This window comes from Typopeltis vanoorti, chromosome 1 (genome assembly GCF_054136105.1).
Source record: "Typopeltis vanoorti isolate ZY-2024b chromosome 1, IOZ_Tvanoo_1.0, whole genome shotgun sequence".
Lineage (NCBI taxonomy): Eukaryota > Metazoa > Arthropoda > Arachnida > Uropygi > Thelyphonidae > Typopeltis > Typopeltis vanoorti.
The window spans coordinates 118810801-118828407 of record NC_143549.1 but is presented as its reverse complement, the minus strand read 5'-3'; the positions used below and the strand labels follow the sequence as shown (position 1 = coordinate 118828407).

General features: G+C 34.0%; 1 protein-coding gene across 1 annotated transcript in view; it reads left to right on the top strand.

Moving 5' to 3' along the window:
* LOC150110350 (uncharacterized) overlaps nucleotides 1-17607 on the top strand; it is a 163440-nt gene that overhangs the window by 5315 nt on the left and 140518 nt on the right. The window contains exons 2-3 of the mRNA XM_090396379.1: nucleotides 3868-3963; nucleotides 17135-17355. Of these exons, the coding sequence (XP_090252505.1) occupies nucleotides 3868-3963; nucleotides 17135-17355 (317 nt within the window). The remainder of the gene's footprint in view (nucleotides 1-3867; nucleotides 3964-17134; nucleotides 17356-17607) is intronic.

The following is a 17607-nucleotide window of genomic DNA, read 5'->3' as shown; positions in this document are numbered from 1 at the left end:
TACAAGCTATCATTCGATACCAGATACTTCCAATTATTCTGTTAGATACCGCACAAATCATGGTAAAAGCAAGAGCGATTTCAGGCACGTCCGTTCGCGTCCGAGCACACTCGTGTGTGTGTGTGTGTGTGTGTGTGCGTGCGTGCGTGCGTGTGTGTGCGTGCGTGCGTGCGTGTGTGCGCGTGCGTGCGTGCGTGTGTGTGTGTGTGTGTGTGTGATTTTTTGCGTTTTTGCAATTTTATGAGCAATTTTGATATTTTAAGAGATTCTTGGAGTTTTTGTAGGATTTTAACCGCAATGATTGGAATATTTGCACTGTTGCTGTGATTGGGAGTAGGGGCGACTTGCATGGGGTGAAGGAACCTGGAGATCACCACTCACACGCAGAAAGTATCCAGATTATAATCTTAAATGAGGTTATGTCCCGTGTATATATACCGCATTGAGAATATATCAATTCAATTAGCATAATTTATTAGTTTCTCCTCTATATCAGGTTTATGTGATTTTAGTACACTTCAATGGGTAGTGAGAAAATCACTTATTATTGAAGTTACGAAGTTTACTATATATAAGATAATTGTCAGCGAAGAATATGTGACGTAGATTAATGATGCTGTTTGCGATAAATTCACGTGTGTTATAATGGGTATTACTATTGTGATATTGTTCGTGATCCGAGTAAGCAAGATTTATCATTAATCAAGACCAAATCTGATACAGAATAATTCCTTGTTTTTATTATTGATTTGCTCTAATAAATTGCTATACAAACAACTGAATGAAGAACAAAGGTTTCATCTCAAATTTCCCGAATGTTCATCAAAGATCAAAAGGCACAAAGCGAAATGCTTCATGAATAACACTGTTTGTCTCTACTGGTGACCTTGCTGTCCGACTGGCAGACGCATAAAATTTTTGACACAGTATTTACTTAAGTATCTAAGTTGTAAGCGCAAAAAATACTTCTTTCTATAAACAATTATAAAGTGGTATTTTGAAGACACAATTAATTTATTTAGCAAATACTCTCTAACCATTCTTATGAAAGAACTAATGACTAGTATTGTATTACTCTATCTTATTATCGCTCATCCATACATTCCATCTTAAAAGAAAGAGCTTATATTTGTATTATACAGATTTAATCTTTAGTTTTCCACAGATCTACAATCGATCTGTCTTCTGAACATGAACTTCAAGAATGCTACGAATAATCGGATAATATCCAATATGCTATGTGATTACTTGTGAAATTTTGCAATGTAATGAGAAAGATTCATCTGAAAAGAGAATTTTTCAGCCAACAGATTTAGAGAAGTCAGATATTTGAATGGTATACTTCTTCTTTTCTTATAAGACTATTTTGATTTAAGAAGGAACAAAAAAGTTTAAATATGGAAGATTCTGACCTTTACAAAATATGGTAGGAAATATCTTCCAGAAATTTTAAATTTGGATGCTATGAAATACAAATAGCATTCTCATTGCCCATTCACAGAACATAAAAGTATGTTTTTAGAATGTCTTTTAAAGAAACTGTTAAAATGTGAAGATTTATTACGGAAATCTATAGATAATCTCTGGAAAACTCTTTTTCTAGAATGTTTCTGAAATTACACATGATTCAAATAAATGTTAGAATCCTCTTAATTCAGTTGATTCTAAAGAAAAACAAAACCGATTTCAATTATAATACTTACGAAATGAAAGATTTCCTTCTTACAAAACAGCCTTCTCCATCTTTTTTCAGGAACCATACATGATAAATTTGAGTGTTCTAAATCAAGGGTCGGCGATCCGCCGACCGCATGCAGCCCAAAATTGCATTTTTAGCGGGCCATAAAAGGTTGACCATGCTTACATGGCATGTGGCCCATATGGTGAATTATTTTAATAATAATTTTATAATAGAAATAAAAAATTAAAAATAATTGTATACCTATACTTCGTGATATCGTTGTGCAGCTTGGTCTAGTCAACTTTGTGAGCCATCATGGATGGGGATAATAAAGGCGACTTCATGCAGCGACAACCGAGATTTTGGCACATGAAAATAACACATTTTTGTTAGAAAATGCCCAAAAGCATTATGGAGACACACATCACAATATGTGTGTCTCCATAAAAGGGAGGCACACATATTGTGATGCATACACCATATTACTTTGTTTTTACTGATAATCATTTTAGATTGAGTTTCATTTTCATTCTTGTTTCATATCTCGTACTTTAAATATTTCTGTGGTTTTTTAAGTTTGATATAATAAACAGTGATAAAAGGAGTATTTTTTCCCCTCACTGTTTTCGCTTAATTAAACACTTGCGGCCCGATTATTAAAAATGGAAGTTGAAAGTGGCCCGCGAGTCTGAAAAGGTTGCCGACCGCTGTTCTAAATTAAAATTTTCGAAATTTTAGCGCTCTGAGCTTCCAATCGAATCTCCTTAAGTTTAGATTAAATGTTACCTTCTTTATGAATGGCGACATCTAATAAGCATATTATTCAAAATAAAATTCAAGTGATAAATGTTTTGTAATTAAAACTGTGAAGAAGAAAATTAACAGTAAAATTAATCTTATTAAAACTTTTCAAGATAGTTCATGATGTTTTTGAATTCGGGAAAACAAAATAATCTTTGTAAATGTATGAAAAATATTGGAAAATACTCATAATATACCTGAGAAAGTTTAATGTCCGACTTGCGCTGTTCGACATTGAAATTTATGTGTACGTCTTACATTGCAGAGTTTGCGTAATTGTAAAGCAATTAATTTTCAAAAACCGAAAAATATCTGATGTAAGAAGAAATGAAGTCATACATATTGTTTGAGACCTGTTCTATTCACTGAAAATGGAAGTAATCTGCTTCTTCCCTGCCCAGAGTTGCAATGTCACATTCATAATAAAAATGTAAAGGTGCCACTTGAACCGAGTAATGGAAACTCCAGTCCAAGAAACCAAAAGATAGTTTCGTAATTACGGTATGGTAACCTCGGAATTAATATAAGCATTATATTACGTACCGAAACTTCAGGAATACGGAAGGGGAGAATTAATAGGTAGACTAAAGGGACATACTATGGTATTCAACAGAAGGACCGTTGCACATAAGTCAGAACATCACATACACTGATAAAATAAACATCACGTCCGGTTCATCGAACACTGAAAGTTGATGATATGAAGGGAAAAAATCCTGTTTTTTTTTTTTTTTCTCTTCTCTCAGTTGGATCGATGACTATAGGTGTAGCTGACTCCTGGAGAAAATCTCATACCTGAATGCATCATCTCAGATATAAGATTTTCTTATACGTGAATTGTTATTTCACCATTTAACTGTGCCTGGAAGAATGAATGTTGATGGACAGACAACATTTGAGAGATCGTGTCAGGAGAAAGAAATTAAAACAAACGTGACTGCGTGTGCAAAGTTACGATGATCAACCAATAGAACACTTGAGGAAAGAACAACAGAACAATAGAACAATGGAACAACGAAAATAGAATAATAAGACGAAATTGAACACCGGCTATGGCCAGTCTGAATCTGTTCCATGGTGAATGATACGGGTTACCTGAGCCTTGTACCTGGAATAAGCTTTGTGACTTCATTTTTGGAAATCTAAACTAACATTTGTTTCTAGAACAGAGTTCCGAATTATAAAATCCTTATTTTATTCAAGAAGTAATGTGTTATAAATTTATCAAAACTCTACACTACGTTCTGTATGGAATTATCACAAAAAAGTTATCTTTCATTTACATTACATTACCATGATGATTGATTATATTACATACTTTCTAAAGAAAGATCTAATTAACTGTTATAAACAATAATTCCTTTCGATAATCCATTTCTTTTCAGCTCTAAATCTTCAGTGTACATTTGGTGAAACGAAAACGCTATGTGCAGGGTGGACTAGCACAGATAGTTGGTTGCAGTACGACAAGCAACATCGAGGTAACTTTAGCTTTGTACAGAGCGAAAATTTATTATGCCAGACTTTTCAAATTGAAGATTCAACATAAATGGAATATTTTAAAATGGTGAAAAAGTCACATATTTTTATTAGATTTGTGATATAGTTCTAAATAATAGATGATATAATATTATAAGCTTTAATTTACGCTATAACGTGCTATGTACTGCTAATATGTCTTGTTCACTCAGGTTTGAGACTATATAGGAAAATTCCTTAAACTGTTCAGGAGTGGCTTTTCTTAGGTCCTTTATGTTAAGGGTCCCCCCATTCAAAGTATATGCTATTCACAGTTATTAATACATTGTGTGTTGGAGACCTGGAACACGGGTTCTCCTAAAGATCCATTAAAGGATGTAATGACGATTGCTCCACCTTTAACGCTGTGCTTGGCAGAGCTACTCTTTTCTTCTTCAGAAACTTCTGATGAAGCTGGGTAAATTTTCTGTTCTTCTTCATGCTGTGGGATGTTTTCAGAGAAGAGCACCGATATTGATTTCTTTGTATCTTCCCTTTCATTGTCCCTTGACCTCTTGGTTGTGACAGACGTGATTTCCATGTCTTCTATTGTATTTTCTACAGTTTTTTCTGCGACCTCAGTGATAAGAACTTCTTTGTTTGTGCTACTTTTCTTCCTCTTAATTGGTATGTATCCTGAATACAATATCTTTTTATACCAAATTTTTTCTTTTTTTTTTTTTTTTAAATTAAAGTGGCATTTTTGAAATGTTTGAAATTTTTGAAACTGTACGTAAGTCTTCAAATTAAGGAGAAAATGTAATCCAGTTATTAATACATTGTGTGTTGATACTCTCTTTTGTACTATTGGCACGCTACTGCATACAGAACTTTGAATTCTTATTTGAACGTCTAAACATATTTCATCCGTAATATTTTAAAATTAACTCTCTCACCGGTGTTTGCCTCAAATTTTGAAAGGCCCATCCTTTATTTTTCGAGTATTACTTTCGCTTCTTCCTTTTTAAGACTTTTCATGTTCTTTGTATTTAATACGACTTCCACCCGAAAAGTTTTTATTTTATGTAAACATAGAGCATATTAGTGCAGTCAGTGTGTGTGTGTGTGTGTGTGTGTGTGTGTGTGTGTGTGAGAGAGAGAGAGAGAGAGAGAGAGAGAGAGAGAGAGAGAGAGAGAAAGATTTATGTATGAGTATGATTGCAATTATTGCTTATCATTTTAAATATAAAAGCCACAATAATGAGCCCTCATCATCGTCATCAGCCATTGTCGATCCACTGCTGGATGAAGGCCTTTCCAAGATTACTGCAAAACTCGCTGTCCATGGCTCTCCTTTTCCATGTCACTTCTGCGAATCTTATGATATCATCAACCACCGTGAATTAGGTCGGCGTCGTGGCCGTTTTTCCTTTCGTAGTATCCAATCCTATACTTCTTTTGTCCAATACTGATCTTGTCTTCGAGCAATATGCCCAGCCACTTCAGATGTTTCACTCTTCCTATGAAGACAGAGACGTTGGTTTGATATCTTATCCATGTATTCCTTTTGTGATTCCAATCTTGTGATACCGAGCATACTTCTTTCCATACTAAATTGTGTTGTTCTTAATTTTTGAATTTCCTTTGTATTCGGTGTCCATGTTTCACAGCCATATGTCAGTATAGGAGGAATACACTGGTTAAAAACTTTTTTCTCTTCAGGCATAATGGTAGTTGGCTTTTGAATATTGAGAGTAATTTTCCAAATGCTTTCCACCCAAGCATCGTGCGCCTTTTAATTTCCTCCATGATATTTTGTTCCATTTATATCTGTTGTCCTAAGTATATGTAATGATCTACTTGTTTAATTTCTTCATTATTGATTTTTATTATTTCTGGATGGACAGTAATGAGTATTTCTATATATTATATTTTTGTATAAGGTATTTTTTGGTTTGAATTTACAAGTAGTAATTATGAATACTTAAGATGTGTTCCTTTATCATTATCACTCCTGTTATCGTAACGTGTTGAAGATGAAATGGAATATGCTATAGACTATCTTGAGAACATCATCATGTTATGTCCTTTCGGATACATGTTTATACAAGTTTATAGATGGTAATAACATTGTAGAAGACCTTCTCTCTTTTGTTAAAATATCATTGCTGGTGCTAAGGCTCACAAGACTTGTTCGAGATCCTTGATACTTTTATATCCAAAAATAATTTGAAGTGAACTAAGTGTGTTGGTGTCTGTACTGATGGTGCTCGTTCTATGTCCTGCTGTTATGGAGGATTACAGGCACTTATTTGAAGCCAAGCCCCTGATGCACTGTGGACCCACTGCGTTATTCACAGGGAAGCACTCGCATCAAAATATCTGAGTCCTACATTGTACCAGGTCTTAGAATATGTAGTGAATGTAGTAAACTTTATTTATCAAAACTCTGCCGTTGAAGGCAAGGTTTTTCAAAAAACTATGTGAGATATGGGATCCGAGCACACGTCTTTGTTGTACTATAGCACTTCACGATGGCTGTCTCGTGGTAATGTTTTTGTCTCCTACGTTTGAAATGTGACAGGAAATTTATATTTTCTTCAAGAGGAAAACCACAAGTACTGTATACCGAACGTTATGTGAATGAAGATGTTTTGGTAAAACTGGCATACATATGTGATATTTTTGAAAAGATGAATGCTCTAAATATCTTCCTGCAGGGATGAAACATGCACCTTTTAAAGTCGATTGAGAAAATTTCAGCTTTTATAAAAAAACTAAAATTATGGAAAAGAAAAATGAATGAAGGACTGTTTCCTCCTTGTTGAAACAGTTTTTGACCTCCAATAGAGTTGATTTCTCTCGAGGTATGAAATCCATTTTTGAAGAACACTTATCACAGCTTATCACTTGGTTTGAGAAATATTTTCAAAATGATAATATCGATAAATTTGCATGGATTCAAGATCCGTTTAATGCCAGTGCTCCATCTGAATTCACTGCTGCAGAAGAAGAGAATCTTACTAAGTTGTCTTGCAACAATACGTTGAAAACAAAATTTAGCAGCATGGAATTAATTGAATTTTGGATATCAGTAAAAGATGAAAATCCCCATCTAAGTGAAAAACCTCAGAGAATTCTAATTCCATTTGCGACTTCTTATTTGTGCGAAGCTGGATTTTCGGCGGTCGCTGTGATAAAAACTAAGCATCGCGCGAAAATCAATGTGGAGAAAGAAATAAGGGTGGCTGTGTCCAGTTTGATTCCAAGATTTGAGAAAATGTGAGGTGAATAACAGGCTCATCCATCCCACTAATGATAATTAGTTGAATTTGTTCAATTATCGTTTTTGTGTGATCTTAAGTACATGTTTTATTTATTTTTACCTAATTCTTTAATTAAAAAATTATTCGCTATTTCGCAAAGTATACTTATAAGAATTTGACATAGGGCGCCGAGAATCGAAAAAGTTTGGGAACCACTCATATAGATATTAATTTGTTTGTTAACATCTTTGCATGGATTTTATAACCTGTAGTGAGGACGCTGATACCACGATAGTTATTGCAATCTGTTTTTTGTCCTTTTTTGTAAATTGGAATCACTAGAGCACTACTCCAGCTTTTTGGGGATTTTCCCGCTTTGTATATTTGGTTTATAAGTTTTAGAAATCTGGTATTAAATTCTTTACCTACTAATTTAATAAGTCCTGTGTTTATATTATCTTCCCCTGATGACGTGCTTGTTCTGCTTTGTATGAGGGTGTTTTGTAGTACTTCATATGTAAATTCATCTATATTATTGATGTTGTATTTCAAAGGAATTCTAGTATCAAGGAGTCATCATGCCATCACTTCTGGAAATACTCCTGTCAGGTTTCTGGTTCGATTATATCGATTTTTGTTCTTTGTTTTAAATCGTTATTCATTTGTTTCAGGATTCTATATTTTAAGTCTTTTAATGTACAGTCCCGTTCTACACCCTCTGTCCAAAAAGAAACAGAAATTTTCGAAAATAGAACAAACTAGTGGCGCCACTTGTTGTATCTTTTTGTTGTCGAAAGCGGCAACCTATATTAGTGTTGTGTCAACTGTTTATGACATTTGTTTCATTAAAAGCTGAGTTATAATGCCAAGGGTGACAATGTGTTTTGACGATCTGTCGGCCGTCACGATATTTGTGCCGTACGCGACGAATGCTCGCTATCAATTGCTTCAAAACTTCGAGATAAAACTCACCATTGATCGTTTGTCCAGGCGGAACGAATTCTTTGTGGATAATGCCCTTGGAATCATAGAAACAAATCAGCATTATCTTTACTTTTGACTTCTCCAACCGACTTTTTTTTCTGATTCCCCTCTTCTGGTGGTATCAACTCAGCACTCTCACAATATTCAATTCGATACATTTTTTGGTCGTGGGTCAACTTGTGGGGAACAAATCGTGAATTCAATTTACGAACGCAAAGTGCACAACATTTTGACCTCTAGGTCAAAATGTTGTGCGCAGTTGATTTTGGAATCTCCAGTTCATTTTCAATCAATGTTCGTGTTATCTTACGGACGATTTCGGGTTTTCTTTGATGAAATCATGCACTTTTTGGATGTGAACTTCGCTCAGTCCAGTTTTTGGACGGCTCAGATTTTTAGTCGTCCTCAAGCGTCTCACGACCACTTTGAAATTGCTTAAACCACTCGTAAACTTGAGAACGGGATAAGCATTCATCACCCTCTGCTTTTTGAAGCATTTCATGCATTTCGGTAAAACGTTTACCAAGTTTAACACAAAATCAATCGCAGCTCTGTTTGAAACTTATTTATCGACCGTTCGTCAAAACACACTGTCACTCTTGGCCCTATAACTCGGCGCTTCATATATTTTCATAGATTATTATCATATATTGGTTCTCCTATTGGTCCTATATTGGATTTAAGTGAGGTATAACCAATTCTTGCATTTAAGTCACCCATTCTTACAGAATAATCAGAAGAGTTTATTTGATGTATAATCGTTTGTAGTTTTTGATAAAACATGTCTGATTCTTCTTCTTCTTTTCCCCTCTTCTGGGGCAAAGAAGAGGGAAAAGAAGAAGAATCAGAGATGTTTTATCAAAGAAGAAGAGGGAAAGATACATAAATATCCTCTATGTATCTTTAGTCTTGTATCTATGATTCTATCATTCCAGTAGTTGTAATGAATAGCATTTCGTATTAAAGTTTTATGTATGAACATCATTACGCCTGACTTTGCCCTTTCTGCCATCTTTACTCCACTATAAAAGTAGATATAATTCTCGATTTCATCTGTTCCGTTTTGTTCCTTCTTTGATTCTGTAATGGTAGCTTTCTTTATGTTTTGTTTTTCCAAGGTTTGGTATCATTCTTGTATTTTATGGTGTATACTTCTAATAGCCCATGCTGATAGTTTCCAAATATTAGGTATCTTCTTTTCCGTGTTTGTGTCCGTGTCCCAATCGTATCCATTCTCCGAGCTGGGTCATTTCCAGTAAGCTCCGTCCTTTTTGAATAGTTATGAGTCTTTGTAGTGAGTTTTAATTCAACTGAGGGTAGGCTACCTGCAGTCTAGCATGATGGTGGGGCTTCCGCCTTAATGTCCTCAAGCTCACCTTGGTTAGTGGTTATGAAAGGAAAATGAAAATCCCTTAGCCCTCTATTACTCTAATAGCTTCTGAGGGGAGAGTGGAGGAATCCCTCCAGAGTTAGGATAGTAAAGATTATAGTATCGTGTCCTCTTCTATAGATGTTAATAGAGGAGATGTAAGAGGGGTCAAGACGAAAAACAATATAGGAAAGAAGTATGACTAAGAGTGAAGGACGCCATACTTATCTCAGGTACCCCAGGTGTACCAAGTCCCAATTTGCAAGTGCCTGGGGTATATATATATAGAATAAAATAATTTAAAAAATAACTCACCCACTTACAACCTATCCAAATACCTTGCCTCTTCCTTAAAACATCTTCTTGGTAATTCCTCCTCATATATCAAAAACTCTGAAGAATTCACATCTAAGATAAAATATATAAAACTCAAGGAATCTGACAGAACAGTTAGTTTTGGTATTGTCTCTCTCTCTCTCTCTTTACAAATGTACCCACAGAAGAAGTCCTCGATATACTGAAAAACAAAGTTTCTAAAAAACTTTTGCCCTAATTACGCATTGCATAAACGGCGGCTATTTCTCATTTGAAGTGAAAATATATAAATAAATCAGCGGCTTAGTTATGGGCAGCCCGTTTTCTCCAGTGTTAGCCAATATATGTCTAGAAAACTTTGAAGAAAGAGCTATTTCAAGCGCAACATTAAAACCCAAACTGTGGTTGCGATACGAGGATGATATCTTCCTCATCAGGAAATATGGTCTAGAACAGTTGTAAACTTTCTTAGATCATTTGAATAATCGCCACCAGAATATCAAATTCACATCGGAACTAGAGATGAATGGCGTTCTCGCCTTTTTTGGATTGAAAGATCACTAGGATGCCTGATTGTCTCAAATTTTCGATTTTTCGGAAACCAACTCACACAGATAGATACTTATGCCTCCTCTCATCACTTCCCTCCGCAGAAACTTGGTATTATTTTCACTCTAGCCAATCGGGCGAGATCTCTTATTTCAGAAGAAGAAGTCTATATCTTCACCCTCGACAAGAAGAGAACTCCAATCCTATTACTCCCATTCAATTGCCTTTGTAAGTTCTCTATCATCAAAACTGGAGAAAATTATGAAGAAATTTAACATTAAAACTTATTTCACCACCCTACTAAAACTTCGTTCGTTCCTGGGTCAACCCACGCCAAAACACAACCAACCTCAGTTTCCAGGATTGTATAAAATCATTTTGGGTTGCGGTGAACCTTATTATGGACAAACTGATAAGTCTGTCTCACTACGTCTTGAGGAACATCAACGTGACATCTCTTACAAGAGAACCCGTGCTAGCGCCCTCTCCAGCCATGTTCTTTTCTCTGCTAACTCTAATCTTGAAGAGCGTCAGCACCAAATAGACTGGAATATTACGACCACTATCCATAAATGCGGTGACGAACTAGAGAGACGTATCCTAGAATCAAACGAAATAGTTCTGGGCCCATCATACATGAACAATATTTAAGCTACAGCTTACCTGACTCCTTTTTATTTTTTGCAGTTTTTTATAATTATTTACACACCTGAAGAAGTCGGCGTTCCGACGAAACGAGTCATGTTTTATTAAAGTTTTTAGCATATACCTTTCTCGGTGTCCTAGTCAGTATAATTATTTAAAAAGGAAAAAAAATATATATATATAAAGAAAGATATATATAAAGAAAAGAAATATTCAATCTTCTTATAAAAATGTGAACACTCTCTAATCTGAGTTTAAAAATTGTATTTTTTTTCCAGCATTCAGATAAAGTTTATTCACATGAAACTAGTTTGTCACTGTTTTCATATCTGTGTTGACAAGTTTTGTATTACACTGAAAATATACGTGAATTTTCGTGAATTTTAACATTTTTCATCTGCAAAGATAAACACCTTTGTAGATGACATCATTAGTCTTACATGAGTGATTATTTTCGATTTTGTTTCAACCAGATCATTTTCAGAGGCACAAAGTTCGAAAGTGTTTCAAAGTTATAAATAAAAGCTCTTCTTCTAGGGGAAAGAAATCTAATAAAAATCTGGTATTTATCTTGAACTTTAGAATATATCCCGATGTTCCACTGTTAATTTTTATCTTGCCAATTTCGTACAAAATTTAGAAAAATAGAATGTATGAAATTTTGTTGATCCGTTTCAATTACTTGTAGTCGGACTATACGTAACGACAAAATTAGGCAAAATAAAAATTGCCTGTGCATAAGCTAAACGTAGATCAGTATTTCATCAACGCATTCCATTCTCAATTTTGAAGAAATCATTTGCTGTAAAATAAAAAAAACAAATACTAGCAGGTAAGAGAGTTTTGAATACCGTAAATTCCTTTCGGGATCCAGTACGTTCTCGAAAAATAACAAAATGTCGTAAGCCGAAAATTAGGCTTAAAGTAAGGTCGGAAGGACAAGTATAAAGTCAATGATTTGTTGATCAACGAATTTTTTCTTAAAGAACGTTTAAAAAGAAACTTAGTTTAGTAACATAATGAATTATTAAAACGTTGAGGGGAAACAATTAGCAAAATAACTGTCTTATTCTAAATACAGTATTTAAAGAATGAAAATTACAAATTAACTAGCGAAAGAATTTATCAGCACGAATCTTTAACATAGCAGAGATGACCAATCCAAACAACTGTAGAAGGATAAATCTGCTCTGCACTACATTAAAATTATGCACAAAAATAATTGGAAGTATTATAAATAATTAACTTAGTTATCTGGTGAGCAACAAGGGTTCAGGAAAAATAGATGTACAATAGACGTAATGCTGTATTTATATTAAAGAAAAAATATACAAATCAATGGAAAGCAATAAACCTCTTTATATGTGTTTTATTTATTTAAAAATAGATTCTGACTGAATACTGTTAAAAGACATAATAACCACGTCAAAAATACCTAAAGGAATTTTAGAATTAATTATGAATATGTACATAGGTTACAATTCTATCATAAACATAGAAGTACAGAGTGAAGCAATTAAAATGCCAAAGGAATTAGAAAAGGTAATTTATTAAGCTCCATTTTATTTAATTTAGATGAAAGAAATAATGAAATAAGTAAACCAACAGGAAAATGAGCAATACAAATTAAAAATGAAAAATTAAGATTGATTGGATATGGTGATGATATCATCTTAAAACCGTAAAATGATGATGACCTACAAAGATTCATAAATACATTCCATATTGCAGCTGAAAATGAAAATATGAATATATCAACAGACATATTTAAAACAATGACGTTTGCCAAGAAACTCAAACATAAGATACAAATTAGAAAACAAAGGAAAAATAATTAAAGAAATTAGTAGAATAAAATATTTAAGAATAGAAATAAACAGTTATGGCATCGCACAAAATGAAGATAAGAAGTAGCAATAAAAGCTATTAATAATGTAGAATATCTCGATGCTTCATCTGGAAGTATAAGAGCATAAACAAAGAAACACAAATAACAAACTATAAAGGCATACTCAAACCAGTAGTAACATATTGGCAGAAAAAACACGTATGGCAACTACAAAACTTAGACAAATAAATGAAATTACTGAGATCAAAACATTAAGAAAAATTGAAGGTGTAACAAAATTCGGGACTCACAAATCAGAGAAAATTGTAAACTGTTTAAAGATGGTAAAATATATCACTTTAAGCCTTTTTCAATTCCATTCTTCATTCTTTGATTCATTCTAACTAAAACAATTTCAAGTAATGTCCCTCGTGCAACAATGAACCATTAAATGTTTGGATCCAAAAACCGAAAGAAGAATGCGAAATCATACAGAATGTATGATTTTGCATTCTGTGTGAAAATAAAGAACTGCATAGAAAAGGAAAGAGTCGCAGAGGATGACCAAAGAAAAGAGTGGGATAGTCTTTAAAAGCGGAAACACTACACTCAACTAAGATTAATAGTGAAGAAGAAGAAGAAGAAGAAACTTTTTTCTGTATAGTTGGACCTGTTTTATTAACAAAATACTCATAACGATTCCTCTCCTGTTGGTTGGGATTTAATGAAATTTGATATTTAGATTCTATGTTAAATTTGAAATAATTTAATTTTTTTAAATAATACCCTCTTAATTTAATAATTAGAACATATTATTTAATTTACTTTTAATTAGACATTTACGTCTAATTATTTTTGTATTGACTTTTATTGGACCTCGATAGTTTCAGATTAAGGACCACGCTTAGGATTATGTCTACTTGCTGACTAATTCATTCTAACTAAAAACATTTTCAAGTAATTCGTTTCATGCAACAGTAAAAAACTTATGTAAAATAAGAATTCACTACGCGATTCTTGAAAACTCAAGAGTTCTTCATCAGTGTCAGAATTTTACATAAAGAATTTCTAGTAAAAGAATCATGCATTATTATGGAAACGATAGATTAACTCGCCCAAACTAGGAAGTATTTTAGATAACTATACTAAAGCTAAACACTCTCTAACTGAAAATGTATTTGTTCCTATCCTTTCTTTAGGTTATCAATCTTTAGGTTATCTCTGCTTTTGTTGGAAATGTGCCGAAATTTCTAAGAGATTTACAATTTTAGACAAATGAGGCAAAACGTATAGTGAATATAGTGAGCATCATGAAGTAATTTAATATATTCAGATGCTTTAAAAATTAAAAAATTTAATCACATGTAAACACTCGATAGTAAAAATAGTTATTCAGACACTCGAATAGTTTCGTGCAATAATGGTTTCAGCGTCAAGATAAGGAAAAAATAAACAATTAAGCTAAAAGCAGGTAAAGATCAAAAAGTAAATATCAGAAAAAGAGAGACAGAGAGAAGTGCGAATGTCTTGTGTAGTCAGAATCTTGCCTTTTTCTGTTTGCACTGTTCTATATATATATATATATATATATATATATAGAACAGAAATTATAATTTATTTCAATCATTTCCGTGTATTACTACAATACGACATATTTAAATTATGTTTTATATGCTGTCAAACTTGATTTTTCCCCAATCCCTTGAAATGCTCTGACATGCGATTCTCTCCTTATACTGTGGTCTTTTGCATCCTACAGAACACATCCCACAGATATAGATACTCTTGCAAAAGCCAGATTTCTTAAATGGTGGATGGAGGGGATTTAGAATTAACATCAGCCCCTACCATCTGGAAGCAATTCCTATAGCACTAGTATCTACAGAAGTAAGTAATGGTGGTAAAAGAACATTATCAAGATACGGATCAGTTACCTGTACAATACGCACGCTGTCAGAAGCCACGACAATACCTGAATTTGTACACAACAGAAGTTTTCAAAGATTTTCTCTTATGCACTAAATATACTGACGCACTAAATACATTACTGCATTAACAAATACCGGCATAAATGCAATCATTAAACGTTCTACCAGTTTGAGATGAAAATTCTTGTTAAGGAGGAAGAAAGTAACTTTGAAATATTGTCTGACTAACTGAATATTTCAGAAGAATTACAGCTCAACTGAAAGCTTATTTTTTTTTTGTATTCATCGACAGCATTCCATTATAGGCATTCTTCAGTAGACCAGAACTGAGGTAATCGAGCTTTCATTTTCTTTTTTCTACAATTCACGATAATTGATATTGATAATTTATGAGGAAACTCCCCTTACGTTTTAAAAATTGTGATATTTGTTTCGTAAAAAGAAGAGTTTCCTTGTAAGGGCATTCGCTTTTAGTTCATTTTGTTCAAGTAGTTCGTTTTCAGTTTCAGTTGCGGGAGTTTCTATTTGTCCCTCATGTCGGTCATCCCTATGGGGGCGGCCCTGCTTGCAGACACTTCTTAGCTGTTTTATTAAACTGCTGCAGAGAATCACTAGAAATGCTTTTCTTGTTAGTCTGCAGATGCTCACGTTCAGTGTGATCCTCGAGAGTGTTTTTTCCGCTTTTCAGATTTGCACAGTTGGATGAGTACTTGTTTGTGATTCTGTTGACTATGTTTTGCTTTATGTTGCTATTCGTTACTGTCGTTAAATGTCGGTATCCTGAGGTATAGTCTGCCCACAGCTGAGAGAACCGTAGCTGGCGAGTGTCAACAAGAGGCAATTCATGTTGAAGGGGAGAAAGGAATAAAGCAGTGTACGTATTTGTCATCAGCACACGAAATCATCTACTCTATACGTAAAATTTTCCAACTGTTATAAAAGCAAATCTAATTTTCTGACATGTAATACTAAACAATCTCATCCCACGAGACTGACTGATTACTCTATTACGGAATGGTTTCTCCTTCGTCTGGCATGCACAGAAGTGTCGAGCGGTCACGCATCTATGGTTGACCAACAGACCGTTTGTTCTTACCTCAGGAAGAAAGAAGAGGGAGAAAGATCTAATGTGGTCTTTCTTCTCACAGTAGAAGTATTGTGATGAAACTGATAGAACGTTTAATGATTACATTTATGCTGGTGTTTATGAATGTAGTAATGTGCTTAGAGTGTCAATAAGATTGAAATGCATAAGAGCTTATCTTCGAAAACTTCTGTTGTGTACAAATTCAGGCTTAGTTGTGGCTGCTGATGGCGTACCTATTTTTCAGGTAACTGATCCGTGTCTTGATAATATTCTTTTGACCCCGTTTCTTCTGTAGATACTAGTGCTATTGGAATTGTTTCTGGATAGTAGGGGGCTGATGTCAATGCCGTTTTGCAGCACTCCCTGTGCTCATGAATTGTGACTTAATTATATTTTTATTATTTCAGCTATACAGGAAGCGTGTTTTATTATTTGGAAGTATGGTCTTGGAAATGGCTATCAAGTACTGTTCCAAAGGTCGGGTTCCTATTGTGGCAAAAAGAACAATTCAGTTTTCTGCGTGATGAACCGGAGTTGGTCACTGAACTATTACTGTATCTTGTGTTCTATGAGGCAGTGTTTGTACGTGAGAGTAGCGTTTTATGCAGCTACAAAATTTTAGCTTTTTGTTTTTCTTTCAGCCACTATATTAATATAAGAAGGGAAAGTTAGTGATCTCATTTTTGTAACAAGGGCATTTTTACTACCTCCGGTAGTGAAGTAGTAGGGAGTTCTTGATATACTTCATTTGTAAAAGGGAGTTGTACGATCCACATAATGGCGTTATCTTTTGCAAGCTATAGCTGCGATAGCAGTCCATGTGTCCACGAATAGTTAAGGTCGATAAAGAAGCAATAGTATAAAAGCGCGTAGGGCAGCTAACATTACAGGAAGAATCACAAAATCTTCTGTAATCCACGATGTTCTGTATAAACACACACAATATTTAATAAGGGAATTGTTCACTGAAATCTGAAAGACACTGCACACAATACAGGACTCTACTCTAAGGAAACACTATAAAAAAGGGAGAAGCATGAGCTAAACACCAGCACATCCGACAGTCTACCCCACGGATAGATTCTGTGTTGACAAAATTTCCACAAACATACCAATTATGATAAATATAGCTTGGTAAATAGAGTTGTTATATCCTTCTTTTATATTCTTACATCAAAGTGAACTAAATTAGTATATTATTAATTTTTTTTCTTATTTTGCAGAGTACGTGTTCATTTATGGCTCTACAGATTCTGGAAAAGATGGCTCCTTGTCTATTAAAAGTTCTAACACAATTAAATCATTTAATGTAAGTTTCTCGTACTGGAGAAGAAAGGAAATAACAGTAACTGTAGAAGGCGGATCCAACATTGTTTCCTTGAACAACGACACTGAAGAAACATGGAATAAGATATTTACGAATAGCACATCTTCAATGAAAACAGTAAATATACTCTATTTAATTTTTATTAATTTAAACCGCAAATAATATACATTAAATAGACCGACAAAATTAGTTATATGATTATTCCTCATCTTTCTTCGTATCCAGCTTGTATGACGGATGAACACATCATGCTTGTGTGTTTTAAGCCATTCTACCAAGAGTATGATGTGTTCATCCGTCGTACAAGCTGGATACGAAGTGTATCACGGAAATTGAAATGTTGTTGATATAATACTGACATAACATGAA